General features: G+C 50.6%; 1 protein-coding gene across 1 annotated transcript; it reads right to left on the bottom strand.

The window, feature by feature from the left end:
- Nucleotides 1-1,628: 1,628 nt before the first annotated feature.
- Nucleotides 1,629-22,949, bottom strand: NAPA (NSF attachment protein alpha). The gene is made up of 11 exons (XM_005310524.5): nucleotides 22,735-22,949; nucleotides 15,457-15,536; nucleotides 14,685-14,801; nucleotides 10,160-10,206; nucleotides 9,473-9,550; nucleotides 7,121-7,176; nucleotides 6,180-6,264; nucleotides 5,656-5,760; nucleotides 5,274-5,342; nucleotides 4,089-4,139; nucleotides 1,629-3,340 (listed from the first exon to the last, which is right to left on the bottom strand). Exons 1-11 carry the CDS (start codon nucleotides 22,830-22,832, stop codon nucleotides 3,239-3,241), a joined length of 888 nt encoding a protein of 295 aa, XP_005310581.1. The 5' UTR covers nucleotides 22,833-22,949; the 3' UTR covers nucleotides 1,629-3,238.
- Nucleotides 22,950-23,892: the final 943 nt, after the last annotated feature.

Here is a 23,892-nt window from a genome sequence, read left to right as displayed (position 1 = left end):
CACTCAAAACAGCCCCCAGGCACACCTCCAAGGCAAGGTCAAGGGTAGTCACTCCCCCCTTTCCCCCACAGACAAGGGAGTACTCCGCCCAGACACCCCCCATCCCCAAGACAGGAAGAGTGGGGAGCATTCAGGACAAACTCTCAACATACATAAAGGGAACAGCCCCCCCCTCCTGCTTCAGTTTCCATGCTGGTGCCATGCCATCGCACTGCAGCAGGCGAGACGTGATGTGCAGCCTTTGCAACAACAGGCATTCTCCACTCAGAATAAACTCAAACGGGTCTAAACTTCTACGTGACTAAGCGCAATCGCTAGAGTAGCTCACTTTTTCCTCAGCAGTGGGGACGGGTTGAAGGGCAAGGGATGGCCTGGCCTGGCTGAACTTAAGGTTTAACACAGCTGTTACACACGCAGAGATTTCTCTGCTAAAGTCTTGCCCTTGTATCTGCTCATCTATTCTGCCTGGGAACATTTCATAAGAACGAGGAGGAGCTTTTTACAGGTTTTAGCAGCAGAGCTGGAGTTTGTCATGCCTAAGCCTCGTTTGAAGATAGGGACCCTCCCGCATTGCGGCACATTTACCCACCTCCACAGAACAGAAAGAGGCAGAAAAAGCCGCCGTTTGATCACTGTAACTTGGGCTTTAGGAGGAGGAAGAGTCCCATTCTACACCCAGGATTTCTTGGGCCTGTTAAAAACGTGGCTTCAGCATGGCCCGTTCTCAAGCAGCGACCCTGCAGCCATACCAGTTTACTCCAGCTGACAGCTTGGGCTTGTTTATGTCCAGACTCGACCCATCGTTGCAGCTGCTTCCCCATACTAATGAACCAAACCGACAAGTGAGGGACCATGGCTCTAGCTTCTAAAGAGACAGGCTTGTTCATGAACAGCTGGAACTCTTTAATAGGTTAAAACAATGTGGTCCAAGGACAGAAAATATAAACACAAGGAGAGCAGCATGGAGTCATTGGATCAACAAAAGCATCAGCTTAGAAAAAAGGTAAATCTCAGAGCTGTTCATTAATTTGTATCTACCGTATGTGCCGATGGATGAATGGACAGACAGCTCGACTGCTAACGGGGTGATTTTGCAAGGATTCCATGCCCAAGGTGAAAAATAATATCCTCTTAAAAAAAAAAAACTTGAGACCTATTCTACAGTGAGTCAATGGTTGTAACACTGGATTTGACAGGGAAATAGTGGTTTTGCTGATTTCCAGCCTTACCCACTGAACCTGAACTCTCACAAACATTTTCTTGATGAGTCGGAATGAAATATTCTGCAGTTAGAATTTAATTAATTCAGTTAACACATTGAGAGCTGGGGTAGATTCCAGGTCAGTCTGCGCTCTGTGGGGCTAACAGGAGTGAACTGAGCAGACACCTGAATACACAGAGGGCAGATTTGGCAAATGAAGGTGGGTTTTTTTGGTTAGCTCCATAGTCAGCATTCAGAATAGAATCACACTTTAAAGGGATTGCAAGGTAATGGGAGAATTCAGTTCCAACGAGGGAGAGGAAGTGGTGCAGGGAGGATGGGAGACCTCCAACATGCAAGCCCACAGATGCGCTTAGTGAAGCAGCATGAATTTAGCTGCAGGGTTACAGTTAGAAAAGTCTGCTTCTGCTCATGCAAAGTTTTTATTTTTCTTGTGCAATTATTCACTACACTCAGCAAGAGTCGCTTTCTGTTGACATTAAGACATGCAACAAGACTTCCTGTTTCTTTCAACAAACAATACAGAAGTAGGGATTACTGCAGGGTAAACCCTGAGCTGCCCTGGCCCCACCCCTCTTGGGCTAGGTTTCAAAACCCACAGAGAATAACCCAGAAATAAAGACCTTTATGGCAACACAGACTGTACGCACACAATACTGAATGGGAGGAACATTCCCTTCCAACTGGCTGCCATCCCGTGTATGTGGCCTGCTGCAGGCAGAATTCACCCACGCTGTAGAGAGTCTTCTACTGCCTAATCTGAGACGGGATTAAATTAAACAGTCACCACAGAAGGGTTTGCTAAGGTTACTAATATACCAGAAGCACAAAACTAATATTTTTGGCTACCCAGGCGGCGTGGGAATGACGGTCCAGTCCAGCTCTCGCCTCTTTGGGCTGCACGCGACTGACAGAATGTCTGACGCCCCTTAATAGCGGGCCGTAGAGCAGCACCACGGCCCTGTGGGCGGGGGAAAGGAAGGGTGTGTATTTCTCAAGCTAGCATGTGCAGTTGACAATGAGAAACGGGAAAGGAGGAGATAATTGTGATACAGAGCGAAGTGACGCTTCCTGTCAGCTCCTTGCAGAGCTCCGGGGATTGAGGGGCGGCCCTGGGAAGTCTTTGCTGCCAAGAGGTTAGACACAAGGGTCGTACAGTTCTTCACTGAAATAAGCAGGAGCTAGAAAGTGCCAGCGTGTGCTTGACACATTTCCCAGCTCTCTGGGGCTAGGAGAGGGCAGAGAGTAGCAGAACCTGTTCTCACAGCTCAGGCCATGGGGGAAAGTCACTGCACCTGTAATCTCCCAGCCTAAAGCAGGGCTCTGGGCTTGCTGGAGATACTCAAAACTCAGGCTTCTGAACCCCTATAGGGATTTGATCACAGGCTAGGGAGGGGAAGAAGTTAAGGGCTGAGGGAGAGGCTCTCCCCATCCCCACTCCTGCTGGTACTGAGTCTGAAATCCCTGCCTGGGATGGGCAAGACCTGCTCCCATCAAACAGTGTGGGGCAGGAGAGGGGGCAATGAGAGAGGATCTGTTCTAAACAGCAGGAATTAGGAGGCAAACTGATTTTGTGCTATCTTCTGAAACCAGCGTGAAGCAAGTCAGGGCTAAAGCAGGTTTAAGATCTAGTAATTTTTATACAATTAAATATCTGAAGAGGGGCAAGAGGGATGGGGAAGGGTGTTAGACCATCACACCTGGGCAGGAGCCCGCAGGCAGGTTGGGAAGCTCCGCGGACCAGGAACTCATCTCTTTGGCCCAGGAGGAACAAGATAGTGTCACTCCAATACGTCCTCTCTAGAGCAGCTGAGTCAGGTGGTTACATGCCCTGTCTTTGCTAAACAAAGTTATGCTCTTTGGGTTGTGGGGCAAAAGGGTTAGGAGACAAGGGATAATACGTCACTGAAGTCTGAATCCTTCTCCTCCAGGCCCCACCCTCCCCACCCCAAAGATATCCATGCAGACTTCTGCAGAGGAAAGAGTTGACGGTGACAGGGAAGGAGGGGATGGGGTTTAACGCAGGTCCTCCTCTTCGCCCTGGATGGTTTTCTTGATACGGAGGAGCATGGTGGTGAGCCACTGGTCCAGCCGTGAGATGGAATCGTACTCCTTTACCTGGAAGGTCAGGGAGAGAATGAGTGACACACACAGCTGTGACAGGTTTCAGAGTAGCTGTATTCACCTGGAGGCGAGTTAGCACTATGCAGCAGGAAACAGGCCATTGCAGTAGATACACTTGGGAGCCTGGGATTTCCTACAAGAAACAAATCCACTCAAGCTAAAACCCAGCTTCTCTTCCCCATGTTCTCCTTAGTCCTTAACTTCAAGGAGCTCAACTTAATGTTTCTAGGGTCCATGTTTTTAACCCAACTGGTGTTTTGAAAATTTAAACTTCCCCTTCTGGCAAAGTAAACCCACATGTAGCTTGTTGTGGGCTGATCTGCAGAAGTGCCACGCTCCCAAGACTCCCGATAGAGCCAATCGGGGCCGCAACCTGTGCTGACATAACAGGGGCCTGGACAAGGAAGAGCGTGAGTGTGAGTGAGTATTAGTAACAGCCCTACAGAGAAATTAGGCCGAATATCTGCCGGATCCATTAGTCTGTATCAAGGAAGGGGAAGGAGCTCTGCGGCCTGGTAATTTACAGCGAGATGGGATTAAGTCCTCGAGAACACACTGTAGTGAGCAATCCACTACCCACCCTGGGACTGGCCAGCACAGCGATCACACAGGGCACGCTGAGTCAAGGACTCCTCACACCCACATTTGCAGCTGCTACACTGGCCCCCCCAAGCAGCCACTTCACACCAGTCTCTCCCCGGTTGTGAGCTGCGTTGGACGCTTCCCTCCCCGCTGCACTTACAGAGTCGGTGTAGCTGTCAATGTTCTGTTCTTCATGAGCTTCCAGCAGCTTCTGTGAGGGGGAGAAAGGAATAGGGATCAGCACAGATCTGGACTAATTTCCACAAATGGCAGGAACTCCCGGTAACCTGCCGCACCTCTGATGCTTACGCCAGGTCACAGGTGCAAGCAGAGACCCTGTAGCTAAAGCCAGCCGTATTATCGGGAAAATCCGACTGGCTGACAAGCGGCTCCAACTAAACAGTTGCCCTGCGTATCAGGATTGGATCTGGCATTTTATTGTAAGCACAACAATAGTTTATTAAAGCAACAGATTTCGAGCACTGTCCACAGGAGGGTAGGAGCTGGCCTAGCCGTTCACACCAGTCCAGCACACGCTCTGCAAAAGTCCCAGTTCCGGAAAAGCCAGCCCACAGGGGAAGAGAACGGGTCCAGGGACCTTTCACAATCCACCTGGGGGATGGGTACCCTCCTACTTCCTTGTTGCTTAGCAACACTGCAGTTCAACAGGCTTCCTGCACACTGGCTTCTCACAGGGGTCACAGATAAGAGCAGGACGGCACCTCATCTTGCTAAAGGCAGGAGTGGATTTTGGTCTGGAACAGCTGGAATAGAGCGCTAGGGATTCTGAACAACTGGACCAATAGAAGAGCACTTCATGCTCTTCAAACCAGCAGCTCTCAACCAGGGGTCCAGGGCCCCGGGAGGCCATGAACAGGTCTCAGACAGTTCGCCAAGCAGGGCTAGCATTAAACTCACTGGGGCCCAGGGCAGAAAGCCAAAGCCCCACCATGCAGGGCTGAAGCCGAAGCCTGAGCAACTTAGCTTTGCAGGGCCCTGGGCAACTGCCCGGCTTGCTACCCCCTAACACTAGCCCTGGCTTTTAGATACAGAAGAATAGTTGTGGCACAGGTGGGCTGTGGAGTTTTTACAGAATGCTGGGGGGGCCTCAAAGAAAAAAGATCAAGGGCCGTAGACGGTTAGAAGAGTCCTGTGAACGTTAGTGGAGGAGTCATTTCACTCTAGATTTGCAGAGAGAGTTTGATTTTAAACTTCCCCATCTGGCCACTTCTCACATGGGTCCTCCCAGGGCACAATAATCTGCTTCTGAATTGGGGGAGGAGGGGGAGACCCATGCGATTCTAATGTCTGAGCAGTGCAGAGCCAATAAGGAAGAGTCACTCACTTTAACCAGTTTGCACTCCCTGGAGTCCGAGAAGGCTGGGAACATCTCTTCGTATTTCTGTATGGCCAGCTGGAAAGACAGAGGAGTGAGAGCCTGCCGCGGCTCAAGTGACTGCTCATAAAGGGAGCAGGGGGACTAGCTGCCTAGCCCGGAGGCTCCTTGGGACAGGGCTTGGAGGGGTTTTTACAGAAGGTCACTCCAGTAGCAACAGAGCTTCCTCACCCCAGCTTCACTGCGGGCCCCTCTATGGGCTACCCTTGCTTGAGGCGTTTAAAAGGACCAGTGAGAGGGGTGTTTTCCCATTTTTGGGAGCAGGTCCTTAGGCCCCCAGCCTCACGCCCTGCTCGGTAGCACAGCGGCGGCTCTGTAGCGCCAGACCAACCTTTGCGTTGAGCATGTCAATGCAGAAGTGGCAGAGGGCCGCCTTGAAGAAATACTCCTTAGCGCTGTACTTCAGCAGGGGACTGTCCATCGCATTCGTGCCCACCTGCAACACACCAAAGCGATCAGATTCCTACGGAGGGTCGAATATTTGGGTGCCTGTCCAGGATGTACATGGAGCAGGGGGGACACCCCATCTGAATCCTTGTCCTCTACACTAGCTTCCCATACACACCCGCTGCCTCCAACACTCCCAGCCCTGCCACGGCAGTCTGCAGACACACCCAATAGGGCAACACTTAAAGATGGTGCCGTGAGCTTAGAATGGACCATTCCTCACCTTAACGTAGTGAGGCATTCCCATCCACCCTACAAGAACCCCCCCCAATGCTTTGCAGGCAAGCAAAGCCAGCTGGGATCTAAAGGCTGGCCTGGCCTCATGGATTTTGGACCTCCCCAGGAACAGGGAAGGAAGGGAGACACCACGAGGTGAGCAAACACGCCTGCCCTTTAAGAGTCCCCGACCTGCTCGTAGATCTCGACGGCTTTCTGGTACTGCTCCAGCTGGGCGGCGTAAGTGGCCACTTTCAGTAAACATTTGTTGGCAGAGCTGCAAAGAAACAAAAACGGCGAGAAGCAACAGGCTGACGGCGGGGTCCCGAAGGCTGTGCTCCCCGCTGGCCGTTCGCGAGGATCGTGAAGTGCGCTCCCTTTCCGAGGGAAGGGCGCTTAGCGTGACGTGAAAGACAGCACTGCCTCAGAAACACTCAGCCAACCATACAAATGCAGTTTGCTTTTTTGCCCCCCAGCAGCAGGAGCCCCCAGCATCCCTGCTCTGGCACAGGCCTCGTTACTGTTACGAAGGAGCGCTTTCTACACCAGTGAACTGGTGCAGGGTTCAGCCCACAGGATCAAGCAGCCCCTGTGGGGGCATTCTGTTGATCTGCCACTGGGCCCAGCTGCATAAGGGTTTGCTCAGTATCATTATGCCACTAAAGAGTGTGTGTGGGGGGGAAAAACGAGCGGTGTCTACATCACACCTTTTATAGCAACAATCACCAGTCAAGTCCTTTCTAAGGGCTCAGCCACAAACCCAGCTGTGCCCCAGAGAGGGGAAGCAAGGAGGCATAAGGAACCCACTTTTACTCCCACGTGAGCGACCTGCAATGCAAGTGCCTGTGCAGTGGGACAGCAGCTCGTCAGGCTGCTACTCATGCCCTCCCCTCCCCCCCCCCCCACACGAGCTAGAAAGCTGCACCAGTGAAAGAGAGGATTGTGACTCCTGGGCTGGCATAGCTACATGCTACCCCTAGTTTGGGCTGGATTGTACGGTTACAATACCACCTTAAGGGAGCGATGCTGGCTTGGCCGCCCATATGCCTGCAGAGCACAGGCGTTAATGCATGGCTGTTACACTGCTCCGCCACGTTCTACAGCAAGAGGGGGCAAAGCAGCAGTTGATTTACCTGTTGGATTCTTCCCCTTTGTAGTAATCAGCAGCTTGCTCATAATGGGCTATCGCCTAGAAAGAACACAACACCCCATGAGAGCTCCCCAGGCAGTTCGCTGGCAGCACTAGCAGAATTGAGAGACAGCACCGCACGCCCGACCTGCCGAGAGAACCCTACGCACGAAACCCACCCACACCTTCAGCGGGGCAAACGCCAAGAATGCAGGGCCTGAGCAGAGAGGTGTCGATCATCAACCAGCAACGGAGTCCAGGTTCATAGAGAGCCCGTGGCCAGAGCCTCACTAGAACCTAGAACTTCCATCCCCATCAGGCACTCCTGCAGTAGCGGCCCCAACCAAGACAGGCACTGCATGAACACAGAATCCCTGCCTGAGAGAGATTACACAATCACACCCCCCCCCCCCCCCCCACACACACACACGGGGACCAGAGGCCCAAAGATTAACAGATTCTGGGCATGGCATGCAGGAAGATTTTGGTGGAGGCAGGAACTGATCCCAGGTGTCTCCAGTCCCTGTTTGGAGACACCTGGGATTAAACATTAAGATGGTTTATAGCTTTCTCGGGTCAGTACTGTGAGCTTGCCATGGGACCACAGCCCACCACCCCCGTGACAGCCCCAGCACAATGGATTTTCCTCCCATCAGCTCCCAAGTAGAATTTTACAAGACCCCCCCCCCCCCGAACCTGGTTGTGATGTCGCACTCCATATGCTTTATGGAAATATGCTTATGAATATGACATAACTGGAATATGCTCTAAACTAAATACCCCTTGTATGGTATCATTAGAAAGCTTGTAATCTACTGTGTGTTCATCCTATTTGTTTGCACGTATTATTTCTATATCTGGAGTTAGAAAAATAAGATCTAAACTTGCATTACTGATGTAAACCTATTCAGTGGAAGCCATTAAGGGTGCGTCAGAATCAATGAACTGTGAATGGGTTTATTTACCTGCAAGCCTTCCTGTGTAGGTGTGGGCTAGGGGTAATGAAGAATGGAGGTCTCACAGGGACATGTGACCATGTCACCTGATACTGAAATCCATCTTAAATCTTGTACTTTTCCATTTAGAAGGAGGGGTGGGGGCCAAGCACAGACAAAAGATCCCCACCTTGTGCCAAAGCTATAAAAGGGGGTGGAGCAGGGGGCTCCAGTCATGAGAAAACCCCTGCTTACCACCTGAGATAATATTTTGGTTTTGCTTAAGTCAAAGTGAAACAGGTTTAAGCTAAACTGAAAAAAGCCAGAGTAGCTGTTCATAAGGGTTTAATATTCGCAGCGCCAGTTTGTGTGTGGGCAGCCCAACAGAACCCCCGAGGCAGCAGCAGACGTTCTCCCTCACAAGGAAGAAAGTTATTTCTCCTGAAGAGTATTTGGTGAATCATTTAGTCTTATAAAACAGGAGGAGTGATCCTAGGGGCATACAGCTGGAGTTGACTGCCCCTCTGGCTCTCAGACACCCACATCAGCCAAATGCGTTAACCTTGAATCAATTGCAACGCAAGCCATGCCAAGTGTCTGCACAGATTTTCTGCTCGTTCTCTGCAGCATCTGCATTCCAAACGCCTGCAATTTGTTCCAGCTGGTGAGTTTTTAGTTTTGCTTCTGTTTATTAACATGGTGTCCTGCCCAAGGGGAGGCTTACGGGACCCAATTCTCCACTGCCCTGCAACTTGCGCAGTCATTTACACAGGCACGGAGTGCTGCCATTCGGATGGGCTAGTGTTTTCCACCCATGTTGCACTGGTGAGAGTGACCACAAGGTACAGGGCAATAAAGCTGAATCTGGTTCAGGACCAGGTTCTCTAAGGCCAGCTGGGACCAACTAATAGGACCTCAAAATGCATCACCAGTTGCCAGGGTTCCACCTGGGTTTAACCTCAGGGCCTATGGACACCCAAGGCAAGACCCGTACCCCTAGGCTACCAAGCCATTGGCATCCACCCCCCAATCTCTCGCTTCGGACATTGACTGGTACCAGCAGCTTCAGAGGAAGATGCAAAAAACATAATGAACAATTATGACAGCCTGCTACAGAAGTATCTTCCAACCCTTCCCCTTTCTCCCCCATCAGTTAGCAATTGGCTTCAGCCCTGCTGCAAAATTTATATCCCTAATTACCAAGAAGTTACTCTAACAGTGGGTGTTCTAATTAGCCATGAGTGTGTCTAACAGGATTCAAACGCAGGATTAAGCTCAAGTCCTCGCAAGGCTGCACATCCCAGACACAGCAACAATGTCAGGCCAATCACAGGAGACTGTTTGCATTTAACCTATTTCTAGATAAGAGAGCTACAAGGCAGACCGATTCCCTCCCTTCCCCCCGCATCCTCAGGACTTACCTTTTCTATATCCACCAGCTCCGTCTCATAGATCTCCGCTATTGATATGTGATGCTTGGCGGCGATGGTGAATCGGCCCTGGAAGAGGAGAGGGAAATTAACGCACCTTCACCGACTCAACAATTTCAGCTCCTGCGTCTTCTCGCTTGCGCTACCCTTGCAGCAGGGAGGATACACTGGCGAACCTCAGGGAATTCCCCACTGGAGTTCTCTGAATTGTATAAATACGTCTGCCACGGCAGCCGATTCTGAAGTTGCTACAAACCCTCCTTTTAAGTCCAATACTGGCTTCATTCAGCTGGCAAAACTGCAGCAGGCCACCCTGCTCAGTTCAATCCACACACTGAGTAGGACACCGGCTGAATTATATCTAGGGTACCCATTCACTGCTGTAGCCAAGTGCTAGGCTGTTAGCCAGAGGCACCCCTCTGCTTCTGCCTCAACTTGGCCAAGAACCCGGTGGCTGAATCACCGACTCTTCCAAGCAGTTTCATGGAACCTTTAGGGATCACAAGTAGTCAGGGTCTCGATCGGACGTCTGATCCGGCTGACAGCACTTCCAGCAGCACAGTGCTACAGGACTGGGAGCCCAGGGAAGAGTGCCAGCTCCTGGATCACCCTCCCTTCTGCAGCAGCCCAGAAGCAAAGAGAAAGTTTTGGTCCGCAGACATGGCGGGACAGACTTACCATGTCTGTGTAGATCTCGATAGCTCTGATCAAACAGTTAATGGCCTCTGTTTAAAAACAAAACCAAAACTTTTTTTAAGCACAGGAGCGTAGAGAAATGAAGCCATTCAGTAACTCTTCTGACCTGCCTGAAAATGACGACAACCAGGTGTTGTTTCTAGCACAACCCCTCCACAGAGATCAATAGCCACTTAAGGAAAACTGCTGAGGCTGCAAACCTCCAGGGAACGGAGAGCAGGCGAGAGGTGGTCCCATGGCTAGAAGGGGCCTGAAGAGGAGCTAATGAATCGATGAAGATTGTATCTGTAGTGGTATTTCACACCCTGCGCCCCAGTGTCTCATGCAGCTGTTGTCCAGACCACTCCAGCAAAAGAAAGCCTCAGGGACCAGAGCACGAGGCTGGAGTGAGGTGACCAGGCAACTGCCCCTGACTTGGCTAGGATGGTAGATATTACTCAGCACACAAGAATCCTGCGGTATTGTGGTCACCAACCAGACGCTGCCTGCAAGGAAGCCAACGGCGCAAGCTTTAGAAGCTTATGTGCATTGTACCCGTAACATTTACAACACTGTAGCACTTCCAGGCCCCTTGGGCTCAGACACTTCATGAGAGACAGTCCCTGCCCTGAAGGGCTCAGTCTAAAGGGACAAGACACAACGAAAGGGCAGGTGGGAGGGGGAAGTGACTGGCCAAAAGATCCCACAGCAGGTCAGCGGCAGAGCCGACATGGCTGGACATTCAGCACGGGGCCCTCTCCTCCAGACCATGCTGCCTCTCTACAACCATGGAAAGACTGAGCTGAAAGATGTGCACAAACTACTAGTTTAGTCGCCCCAAACAACGAGCTTTGTTCAGGGTTCAGGACAGTCACATGCAAAGCTCACCAGCACCATCGCTAAAATAAGGAAACCAAGTGCCTCCATAACACTTTATGGCCCCGATCCTTCACCTGTCTCCATGCAAGCGAACCCTGGCATTTCCACAAAGCCTCACCAATTTCAGCTAAATCAGCTGTGGCCCCTGCGAGACTAGGGGCTAAAGTTCAGAGTCCGCTTGAAAGAAAGCGGAGAAAAATTCCCTGCTCTTCAGACAGGATCTTCCAGCCAAAAAGATCTGCCAGGAGCTCATATGAACTTGGCTTCCAAAGACAAGGCCACCAGCCTGCTCTGGGTAAATACCTCACAGCGCTGTGAACAACACAAGATGGCTCCCTTCACTACTACATTTTGCTCTATTGCAAGGGGAGTTTCTCTCACCAGCATTCTCCAGAAAGACGTGGGAGGGTGTTTTTCGGCACATAAATGCTGAGCTCTGACAGGCAAATTTTTCTTACTGTTCCCAAATGTCACTCGCATTGTTCCCTAGCAGGAAGCGGAATGGCCAAAAATCAGCCCTAGGATAAGCAGGTGCAGTTGCCCCTAACCAACAGGTGATGCACCTGCTGAATCTTAGACTGCCATTAGTCCAAGGGGCCTGGAAAGCTCATGCAGGTTGGGGGGGGAAGGAACAGAGACTAGGAGTAACGTGAGACAGGGATGGGGGGGGGGATTTACCAATAAAATCAGGTCAGGTCCCCTCTGCAAGCTTTTAAAAGCGAGAACTACAAGTCCCACTTGAGCTGGACGTAGGAATCACTGGGTGAGCCTCTCTGGCCTGGGTTCGTCTGGGCATGTCATAATGGTCCCTTCTGGCCTTCAAGTTATGAAAATATTTCCTCAGTGCTGTGAGCTCTGGCACCTGGCGTCCGTGCCCAAGGCCACTGGAGCCTGCCAGACACTCATTTCGGTCCTGTACATCGATTAGAGGGCTCTCTTCCCCTCTCCGTAACTTGGAAAGTGTAGCACTAGGAAGAGATAGCAGCTGCCCTTGTTTCTTCCCCGAGTTACGTCCAGCCAGGCCCCCAGTGCTGTCCCACAGAGCCAGGGATTAAGAGGAGAACTTGGGCTGGTAGATTTGGGGATTTTTTCCCTGTAATTGGGGTTGCCTGCATGTCCAGTTAGAGACCTCTAACGCCCAGGGTTTACAGCCAGGTTCTTTGGAAAGAGAACATAACAGCACCAGAGCCACATAACCAGGATCCCTCCCTCCTAAAGGCAGGCCAGACTTGCTCTGCCCGTCCTGTCAGCTCACAGCAAAAATGCCATGATGCTAACCTCGATGTCCCGCTACAGGCTGGGGATGTTGATGCTCTGAGCGTCAGAGTAGAGGGCATGCTCCTGCTCTTGTGTTCCCACTGGTGGGCAAGGAACTGCAGTCCCAGGAATTGGTACACTAGTGACATGCACAAAATTGTCCTTTTGCCTGGTGTAGGATATCCTTAGACAAACAGAGCTCGTGTCTTCTTAAGGGAGCTCTGCCTGAGTAATGGGATTTAGCAGAGAGAGGCAAAAAATAATCCCACTGATGAGAGGAAAAATACCACGAGCCCCACTGGGACTGGCTCAAATCCCTCCGCCCACCATCCCCAGATACCATCTCCCCACCTCGCAAAACGCAAAACTCACTCGGGAGAACAAACACTGACTGCTCCGCAGAGAGCAATGTGGCTGGATAATCAGAACATAAATCTCTGAAAGATTAGGCAAATCCCCTAGAGGATTAAATTTGTTGTCTCCTCCGGTTACTTCATTATCTTTTCTCCAGAACCACCACCCAAGCGGATCTAACTGCATGTGCAAAACCCCAGCTCAGATAAGCATGGCGTAAGTGATCACCCTCAAAGCATGCAACGCCAAGTAGAATCCCTCTTGTGCAGGGACACCGGCAGCACACACTGCAAACTGCTCTGGAGAGGCCCGCAGAGAGCCCCATTGATGTCACGAGGAGTCCACAGGAGTCTGCTCCCACAGAACTGCCTGCAGGATATATGCCCTTCGACAGCAGAAAGATTTAAAGCGTAGTTAGTTCTTAGAACTCCTTCAATTCTCTGCTGCACAGGGAACATTTGTACAGAGCAGTCTCTTAGAAGCTTAATTAGGAGACTTTACCCTTTTCTGCATGGCCACACACAGCGCATCTCATTTTCAGCTGCACTCCTTGCTATTAGCTCTTCTGAGAAGGTTAACCAGCCACAAGAAGTTCCATGCAGAATTGAGTCCTAAGTTTCCTGTCTTTTTGCTGGTTAGGGTCACAACCAATGCGACTTTGCCATCTGTGAAAGGAGGAACGCTCCCAGACGGTAGGTCAGATTTTATCGCGGTCCCCTCCTAAGCAGGGTGGTATGCCTGCTGCATCCTAACCAGCTAATCCACACCAGAGAGAGTGGAAATTGCAGCAGTCAGCACTGCAGAACATTCACTCCAGCACAAAATTCCAGCTGACCAGTTAACAATCACATCTGCAGCTTCAGAGAAACTCCCCCACCCCCAAGCACTCAGAGTCAGGGCAGCGGGAGTAGTATACCTGGAAGCTGTTGCAATATTCTAGTAATAGGTTTATCCCACCGTGATGCAATAAATTTTCTCACACACACACACACGCGCGCCCCGGGGTGGTTCTCTTAGAACAGCAGCACAACACGGCAGACAGGCTCTTCAGGTTGCACAAGGATTTCCACTGAACTAGGAATCTCAACGTGTAATTTGACGGGCACGCTGGCCAGTGGAGTTTACTCCCTCGGGCTGCAAGCGGCATAAGAACATCCATGCTGGGTCAGAGCAAAGGTCCATCTAGCCCAGTATCCTGTCTTCTGACAGTGGCCAATGCCAGGTGCCCCAGAGGGGAATGAACAGAACAGGGAATCACCAAGTGATCCATCCCCCGTCGTCCATTCCCAACTTCTAGCAAACAGAGGCTAGGGACACCATCCCTGCCCAGCCTGGCTAATAGCCATGGATGGACCTATCCGCCATGAATTTATCTAGTTCTTTTTTGAACCCTGTTATAGTCTTGGCCTTCACAACATCCTTTGGCAAGGAGTTCCACAGGTTGACACTGTGCTGGGTGAAGAAATGCTTCCTTCTGCTTGTTTTAAACCTGCTGCCTTTTAATTTCACTGGGTAACCCCTAGTTCGTGTGTTATGAGAAGGAGTAAACACCACTTCCTTATTCACTTTCACCCAGGCAAGTGCATTGATCAACTTTTGGTGGTTAAGGTTGCAAATCAGAAAAAGAACGTTTCCACAAGGGGTCTGAAGTCTCTCTTTACCCCTCTTCATAGGGATCTATTGGCCATGACATACCTACGCCTGAAAGGTGGTGTGCAAGTACCGTACGTGAATCCAGCTAAACATGCATTTTATATAGGCCCAGTTGAGCAGTGCATTTTATGGGGTTAGTGAATCCTCACCATTGTACAAAACAGACACAGGTGGAGTTACTCAGAACCAGCAGACTCAGCCTGCCAGTCTGTAGCAGAGCGTCAAAAAGAACCCAGGAGGAGTCCCGATTCCCAGCTCCCCTGCCTCTCATCCCTCTCCCCGAGCCAGGACTAGAACCCAGGTGTCCCGACTCCCAGCTCTTCCACCGGAACCACAGCAGAACCGATTCCTCAGCACCTGGACAGCAGCAGTGCCGCCGCCTTACCTTGCGGGTCAGCTTTCTTGAAGGCATTGCCAGCGTCCACGAAGTTGGTGGCCGCGTCGTGCTTGCTCTGCAGCTGCAGGTGGAGCTGTGCTGCCTGGCAGAAGGCGTTCCCCGCAGCTGGAAGAGGAACCGGGAGGGCGAGGAGCAGAACCCCAGCCATTCCCAAGAGGCCCATGAGGGTCATTTCACAGGCAAAGCTTCCTTTTTTTGAAGCGTGCCAGGTAGCGAGCTAAGGAAGCCAACATGAAGGTGGCATTGCACAATGGTCTTTGCCTGCACAGAGGGGCCGTGTTGCAGTGCTTAGCCACTTCATACTCAAGCTCCGGGGAATCCGTTTAGTAGCAGCAGCTGCCTCTTACTGCCCGTTTCCTAGCCCGGACCCAGTTCACAGGGAAACCGGAGGGGAGGCAATCAGCAAGGTGCTGTTTAGAGAGCTCCTCCCCACGGAAGAAGCCATGGAGCTCATTCTCATGCCGTGTGAACGCCTAGCAAGCCATGGGCCTGATTTTCAGAGTTGCGGATTCCTTGCAGAACCCACTGACTTTAGCAGCATTGAGTACCCAGATCTCCCAGAGATCAAGCCACTGGTGCAGCATGGTCCCTCCCCTGGCACCATATCCAAATTATGGACTCTGCTGCCACGGGCTAGCAAGTGGCACAAACTCAGAGCCAGAGTTACTGCTCTGTACTGCAAGGGGACCCTACCCCTCCCCAAGCCCACCCAACATGGCATGGTTAACAGAGACAGCAGCGTCAGAGCAGGCATACGTACCACTCCAGTTCTTGGCCATTTTGAACATGTTTGCTGCTCGGGCATAGATATCGCATGCTTCTTCTATCCTGGAGGAGCCCCTGCAAACAAACAAACCAGGCACCACATAAACTCACCGCGCTGGAAAGCCCCAGTCCTCCGCTCACATCACTGGAATCTCTGGTCCTGGGAACGTTTTCCCCTCTTGGTAGCAGAGGGTCCCTTGCCCTACAAAGAACGGCTTCTCCATGGACACTGGTTAAAATGTTGGCTAAAGGAGCCCCTACCTCTCCAGGGTGCCAATTCAGGAGAGTTACCCCTCAAGCCTTCCTGCCTCCATACTCCACCAACTAGCATTCATGGCTTCAGGAATGAGACTCCCGCCAAGGACAGGAAGGCTTCTCAGGGACCAGTCACTAAAAGCCCAAAAAACTCCAGAACCCTCTAGCTAGAGGCTCAATGAGAAACAAGCCCTGGAGCCACTCCAGAGCCCACCTGAAAGCTTTGCTGAGTACCACGTGTTCAATGGACCACCTTGCCAACTCCCACTCACTTTCAGTCTGTTCTCCAAAGACCATAAGAGTGGAGAGTAAGTGAGGCTGATACCCCATGGAAGCAGTGTCGTTTTGACCCCATTTTACTTGGTGTAAGATTCAGAGGGCTCAACCAGTGGGGGAGGAAAGGAAAAAACCATGCGTCTTGAATGAAGCCATCAGCTAAGCCCTCCTCCCAGATCTGTTCTCTGCTGCTGATCGAGCAAAACAGATGTTAGTGTGGGACAGCCATAAAAGCCACTGATGAACAATCATAGATCTTAAACCAGCTGCATGGATCCTAGAAATAGCACATTCCCAAGTGCGGCGGGGTTCAGCTGCCAACCGCCGAGGCAGCCATGATGACAGCCAAGATCAAGAAGCGTCTTTCAGTCTGCCTGTTAACCTCAGAGGGGAAGTTACGAAGCTGGGGCAGAGTTGGCCTGCTAAGATAAGATAAATCGTTCCAAATTCAGGCATTGCAGCAAGCAGGCACAGTCCCCCGAGCTGCCGTTAGTTTTGCTAATGAACACGTCCACCTATTGAAGTTATTGATTCTGGTTAAACCCCCTGGACATGAGGCAACTGACGATCCAAGCTGCAGCATGTCAGTGAGGGGTTTTTGTTTTTTTTTTAAATTGGAAGATCAGAGTTTATGCTGCATTTTTTCCCCCCTCTGTTCATAGCTCTGCAAAATTAGAGGTAGCAAGAGACCACGATGCTGGTAGCAGGGAGCTGTTTGCTGGTGCATCTAGCAAACAGAGAAATAAAGGCATGTTTCTATTGTCCTTCTCATTAGAGTCTCATGCACTCAAAATTCCTGTATGCTACACAAGTGTCATCCATTTTAAAGGTGGCGGAAACAGAGGTAAAGTTTGGTCTAATATCACAGTGAGACGGGGCTGAGCCAGGAATAGGACCTAGTTACCCCATACCCCAGCTCCTCTCTACCCAAATGTGTGGCTAGAACAAGTATTTCAACTTTATCTTACCATTTATATCCTGGGATGCAGATTGTCAGCGGGCTTCGACCAGCGTGCTTTTGTTTGCAATAAACACTCTGCTTTTACCTTACAAGCAAGCATTCCCAGGTCTCCCCCAAAGACCGGAGTTTGATTCCATTTGAAAATTGCTTGCATATGGCCGACCGAGACCTTGCCAAACTGCTGGTCAGAGCCAGCAAGAGTTCCCAGTAGTTTGGATCAGCTTGAGGGACAAAGTTATCCCTCAATCCCGAGTCAGTTTCCAAAAAGGGGCCAAAGCTAAAGGCTATATGGTTACCAAGGAATTCATTAACTGAACACAAGCCGCCCAATTCCCCATTGCCCTGTGTGGTCATTTACGCCAAAGAAATGGTGAGTGTATACACGGGTATTACACCAGAACGGGAGGGTATTACACTCGCTCGACACTGGTGTTAAGTGGCAGGGTGCAGGGCAGTGGAGAATCTGGCCCACAGTTCCTAGCAAAAGCAGCAAAGCAACTAACTAGCTAATTACTAACTTAGCTAACGCTACTAACCTGGAAACGAGGTTTTCCACAATATCTGAGGAGTTCACTACTTGGAAAACACCAAGGCAGTCCACTACCACGGCAAAGGTGTGCAGTGAGCCTAGCTCATGTTTGCTCTCCTGAAATCAAGCGTTTCAATCCCAGCAGGCAGTTGGGCCCTCTATGCTGCTAACTGGATAAAGAGAGAGTCTATGCAATTTGTCCAGTTCTTTAAGTGGGCCCTTAAGAACTCAGGCCACCTGGTGCAGTGTGGATGGTGGCAACGGTGCCTTGTGTGTCCTGGTCTCCTTCGTCAAGTTATTCACCGATGCTATGCACAGGTGTCTCCCTCGCAGCAGTGCTGCAGGTACAGTTTGTAAGGTGCTTTGGGATCCTTTGAGCTGAAAAGCAGCTATGGAAGTCAGTGCAAGGCTGCTGAAGGTTTCAGCCGTATCAAATGTACCACAAGGAATTCCAATGTTTTAGATCAGTGCTAGACACAGAATATTCCCATTAAATATTTCAGTGCACAAGGTTTTACCCTCCATCCCCTCTTTTATGTTGGAGCCTCCAACTAGTACCAGAGCGTGAAGACCTTGACAGAATTGATACAGTTTACAGAGGCAGGGTGGCCTTGCGGTTAAGGCACTGGACTTTAACTCTGGAGACCTGGGTTCCATTCCATATGAAACAGAATTATTGGGTGATCATCTACTTGGGCCTCTGCTTCACACCTGTCAAACAGGGATAACAATCTTTCCCTATTTCACAGAGTCCCTGTAAGGAGAATAACCAAGTCAGTAAAGAAGCACTCCCTCTATACTGACAGATAGAACGGACATTGAAGATAGCCATGTCCAGCATCCAATAAGGAAATTAGCATTGCTAGTTATGTCATTAAAGAAGACTGCTACAATGCTCTACAGAGAAAAGCAAAATTTAGACGGAGGTTTCAAACCAGCAGCATGAGTGAGTCTGGATCAGCTCCCATGTTTTATTTACAGATGCGAGTTTTAAGCATTTGACTAATGGCAAGCACACAAGTTAAATCTGAGCAATATATTTTATAAAAGTAGTGATAATTTTGGGAAGTATACCTTGTTCGCAGACAAGCTACTGTAGCCACCGAATGCCAATTAGCATTTAGCACAATGGCATCTGATGTTATGTACCAATGCCTTGTTTAACATGAGTTGAAAGCATCTAACTAATTTATGATGCACACTAAAAACCATCACTAGGAAATTTTAGTTGCTAAAAATGTCCTAAAGGGTTTTCAGGGGATAGATTTTTAAAGTCACCTAAGATTCAGAAACACAAATCTCAATGACTTAACAGGGCTTGCCCGCCTAGATTCCTTGGGTTTGGGGTTTTTTTTTTTTTTTTTTTTTTTTAAGTCCCCCTTCAACTTTATCTTCAACTGTCTCTCTTAAAAATAAAAGCTTTGTATATGTAAGTGTGTACACACACACACACAGCAAAAAACATTTCTCTCGTCTATCTCAGTGTCTCTTCCCTGTTCTGCTATTTCTCTAAACTGCTTTTTGAGAATACATTTTGTAAGAGAAGAGCTCCACACAACAGTATTACTGTGTCACATGCCAGTATGAAATCCAGGTCCCTAGAACCAGAACATACGGTCTTTGAACGTTAGATTTAGCTGGCACAACGTGCTGCATTCTCACTTGTTACAGGCAAAGAATTTTAGGAGGCATCATTTAACAGCCTCTTCTGGAGTTTTCAGTTTCCTATTTTATTACACCTCTACCTTGATAGAACGCTGTCCTCGGGAGCCAAAAAGTCTTACCGTGTTATAGGTGAAACCGCGTTGTATTGAACTTGCTTTGATCCACCAGAGCACGCAGCCCCTCCCGGAGCACTGCTTTACTGTGTTATATCCGAATTCATGTTATACCGGGTCACGTTATATCCGGGTAGAGGTGTATTAAGAATCATATTCTTGACATCAGCCACCTCCTCTCTCCTCTGGATAGCCAGCCTGCCAGCTTCTCTTCCCCCCACCACCCCCTTATTTGTGCTGATTAAGAAATCGTTATCTATTGCAGCTCCCTGCTCTGGAGACCTTGGGAATCCAGTGGCCCAGATGAGAGAAAACAATGTGCTTTGAGTCACAAGAACCTTGTCATTTGCTCTTGTATGCCCTCCCCCTCTCCTCTGGCAGCTGCTGCTTCAGTTGAGAACCCAGCCTGCAGCACAATCAGAGAGATGCAGGGCTAGGACAAGCTGCAGAGGCAAACAGAGCTCCCCCATAGGGCACAGGATTAAAGCCACTAGTTGTGCTAGCTTCCAACTCACCCCATCTCCTCCAGATGGGACTGCATTTTAAACCCCCTCCACACCCACGCACACATGATTTAGCCACGTGCGGCATCTGGCCACTCCACTGTCTCTAACACACACAGCTCACAGCCATTCCTATCTGCCCGGGGGAAACAATGCAGGATTGTTCCCTATAGAACATCTCTAGCATCCAGTCCAGTTTCTAGAATCCCAAGCAGAGCTATTTCTGCAGTAACGGGTCTCACTGCCAGCAAGTTTCCCCTGCAATTTATCCTTTATTTCCCCCTTCTTCTTATCAGTCCTATCCATCACCTGTGTATCACGTTCAATTCCCCTCACTATCTGCATCTGAAGAAGTGAGGTTCTTACCCACGAAAGCTTATGCTCCCAATACTTCTGTTAGTCTTAAACGTGCCACAGGACCCTCTGTTGCTTTTTACAGATTCAGACTAACACGGCTCCCCCTCTGATACTTGTCCCCTCACTATGTAATGCGTACACCTGCCCATTATTTATGGATGTGACACCCCTTAGTTAGTGGTTGCTTTGCCAAACTACACGGACCTGATCTTTCCCTCCAAATCCAGTTCCTCCGGTCCATTTGATTATCGCTTTTCTCCTCAGACCCCCCCCCCCCTTCCAGTCAGTCACTTATGTCCCAAAACTGACCATAACATCCCAGCTACAGAGTCACATGGGGGGGAACTATCACATACCTTTCTTTAGTGACATGCAGGCTCTGCAGTACACAGTCTCAAAATTTGCATCGGCTTTTCTTTGGTAGCCCTAGCACATTTCAAGCTCATATCTAATTTGATGCTCACTGTCACCCCTAAATCTGTCAGCCATTACATCTTCCTCAAGTCGTGGTAAGCCACTGAGTACTCTCCTAACAACATGCACTTCACTTCATTTACAGAGGATCTTAAGGCCTGTCAGAGAGTACGTCTATACTACAAGCACTACACCAGCAGAGTTGCAGCAACACTAGTGTAGACACTTCCTACAGCGACAGGAGGGGGTTCTTCCGTTAGGGCAGCAAATCTACCCTCCTCAGAAGAATTCTTCTGTCCACCTAGTGGCATCTATACCAGAGCTTAAGTTGGCTTAATTACATCTCTCGAGGTGTGAATTTTTTACATCCCTGATTGACACAGATAGGTCAACCTACGTTTTAGGTATACACCAGGCCTAAGTGACAACCACCATCTTGGCAGACACACGGGACTGACCAAAGAACCTCCAGAGCTAAAAGAGTGAGATGTGACAGCTGGAGCTGTAACAGACTCCTATCCTCCACAGACTGGGATCTAGAACTAGGCTAGGAAAGGTCACAGATGGTGCAAACTGATGAAAAAAATATTTCCATCAATAACTGAAATTTGCAGATCGGCAGAGAAGGAAAAGTGCCGCTTGAGACTATATTAGAGTTTGATTTAAGGATATTTATTTTGTACAGTTTGACATGTGATGTTGACAATTTATGGTTTAAGGTTTACAAAGCTTGAGTTTTTTGAATGTACAGTTGTTAGATGATTAGTCTGACCCTCCCCACACACAATTTCTTGCAACTGTGTAAGTATTTTTTTCAATTTAATTTCAAAGAAACACTGATCGCTATTTTATAATGTTGATGACTAGCATCAAGTTCTGCCAAGCCTACCTATACTGCACACACCCGACTGTTACATCTCTACATGCACATTGCAGCTATTTAACACAAATCAGTTAAAAGACAGTACTTTAAAGCATCCATGCAGGGGTTATTAGTTTAGAACTAGTACAGCCAGTCTAAACTCGATGACATTTACCAATGCAATCCAGGCACAAACCACTTGGGGAGTATCCACATACAAAGTTGCATCAGTTCAACATCGCATCACTTTATTTCAGGGGAGCCTCAGTCGTGGACCAGGACCTCCTGGTGCTGTACAAACACAGAACAAAAGGACTGTCCCTGCACCAAACAGCTTCCAGTCCAAGTAGTAAAACTGGTGCAACTTTGTGTTCAGACCAGGCCTTGCTGTCTTTTCTGCCCATGTTCTCAACTTCTGCAGCCACACAACACACCCCATCCCACCCGCAATGCGCCGCTGTGCTAGCCTTCCTTACATGTCCTCCGAGTTCAGCAACAATTGATTGTTCTGAGTCACTCCCCTAGGGGCTTGTCTACACTAGGGAAAACACCCAGCTACCAAGTACAGATCACCTCCAGAGGTAGCCATGACAGAAGCCACTGTGTAGATGGGGCTCATGCCTGCACCCTCGAACGCCTCCTGCCCACCCCCACCCCATGATACATTACTGATCCCCGTTTCACCAGAACAGGCTCGGCCCTCCTAGGAGTAGAGGGGAGCTGTGGGGATAAATCCAGGCCGGGAACTCTAACCCGGCCCCCATCTCAACAGGTCAGGGCGGGCTAGCACTAAAGCACTGCAAGCTTAGGGGGTGGGGAGAAAGAACCCCCCCCCACTGCTCTCCCTTTAGAGACAAACCCCATCCCACCCACCCCAGCAGAGGCAACCTGCCCGAGGAGGAAGGGAGTTGCCCTTGCAGGGCTCATAGACGGGGAGGCTCCTAGTTCTGGGGTCACAGAGGCAGTGACCTTCCCTGCAGCCCAGTTCCCGCCCTTACCCTACCCCATCCCCAGCAGCACCCCCCCCACCTCACAGGGCCCCTCACTTCCAGCCCCCCCTCACAGGGCCACCCTCCAGGCCCCACCCCCCCACCTCCAGGCCCCACCCCCCAACCCCACAGGGCCCCCCACTTCCAGCCCCCCACCCCACAGGGCCCCCCACTTCCGGCCCCCCACCCCACAGGGCCCCCACCCCACAGGGCCCCCCTCCAGGCCCCGCCCCCCCTCAGGGCCCCCACCCCACAGGGCCCCCACCCCACAGGGCCCGCCCCCCACTTCCAGCCCCCCCCCCCCCCCACAGGGCCCCGCCGGGGACCCGGCCCCCGGGGACGGACTCACCCGAAGAGCCCCGCGAAGAAGGACTGGGAGCCGCGGACCTTCCTGTCGGCCTCGGCCAGGAGCTGCAGCGCTTCCTTCTCCTTCCCGGCCGGGTCCATGGCGCGGGGGGAAGCGGCCGCCTCAGCTGTCGCGAGCGCCGCGCCCCGTCACGTGATCGCGGCAAGCCTGGCGCCCGCCCTCTTATCACGTGACAGGGGGGGAACAGCCCCGCCCTCTGCCCTTCCAGCCCTGGCCACGTGACCCGCGAGCCGCTCTCCAGATCACGTGACACGGGCGGCGGCAGGCTCCCTATGGAATCCCCCCCACGCCCCTTGGCAGACGTTCCCACGAGAGCTCCTGGACAGAGGTGCCCTATAGCGGGGCCTAGACCAGCCCTTCCCCCCCCACCTCCTGGAACCAGTGGGGAAAAGAAGGAAAAACCAAGGCAATCCCCCACTTCGTCACACGCCCCATAGAGATCCCTGTCTAGCGTCAGGTCCCTACAGTGAGGAGCTGCTCGAGAAGCCCCTGTACAGAGTGCGGGAACTTTAGGCTCCCAGGGAGAGAATCTCCTGTACAGGTTCCTACACAGTGATAGACCCATAGGCTGTTAGGGGGAGACGCTCCTATGGCTATAACAGTCCCCACGGAGGGCAAAATAACCTTTGGCATCTATGCAGAGATACTTGCCTAATAGTCCCTGTGTAGAGCAAGACAGAACAAAAGAACGGCTGTCCTGGGCCGGACCAAAGGTCCATCCAGCCCAGTCTCCTGTCTTCCCACCGTGGGCAAGGCCAGGTGCCCCAGAGGGAATGAACAGAACATGGAATCATCAAGTGATCCATCCTCAGTCGCCCATTCCCAGCTTCTGGCAAACAGAGACTAGGGACACCATCCTTGGCCATCTCTTTCTTGAGTGGTAACAGCTAATTTAGACCCATCATTTTATATGTCTAGTTGGGATTATGTTTTCCAATGTGCCTTACTTTGCATTTATCAACACTGAATTTCATCTGCCATTTTGTTGCCCAATCACCCAGTTTTGACAGGTCCTTTTGTAGCTCTTTGCAGTCTGCCTGGGACTTAACTATCCTGAGTAGTTTTGTATCATCTGCAAATTTTGTCACCTCACTGTTTACCCCTTCTTCCAGATCATTTATGAATATGTTAAATAGATAA

The sequence above is a fragment of the Chrysemys picta genome, chromosome 17, assembly GCF_011386835.1.
Source record: "Chrysemys picta bellii isolate R12L10 chromosome 17, ASM1138683v2, whole genome shotgun sequence".
In the NCBI taxonomy this organism is placed as follows: Eukaryota; Metazoa; Chordata; order Testudines; family Emydidae; genus Chrysemys; species Chrysemys picta.
The sequence above is the reverse complement of the archived record's forward strand: the minus strand, read 5'-3'. Positions and strand labels throughout refer to the sequence as shown.

What these genes read in the sequence shown, in the direction of transcription:
- NAPA (XM_005310524.5), bottom strand. Translation starts at nt 22,832, where the DNA reads ATGGACCCGGCCGGGAAGGAGAAGGAAGCGCTGCAGCTCCTGGCCGAG. An exon ending in TCGAGATCTACACAGACATG is followed by an intron (nt 9,551 to 10,159) that starts GTAAGTCTGTCC and finishes CTCCTCTTCCAG; the next exon opens with GGCCGATTCACCATCGCCGC. An exon ending in TTGACATGCTCAACGCAAAG is followed by an intron (nt 5,343 to 5,655) that starts GTTGGTCTGGCG and finishes CTGTCTTTCCAG; the next exon opens with CTGGCCATACAGAAATACGA.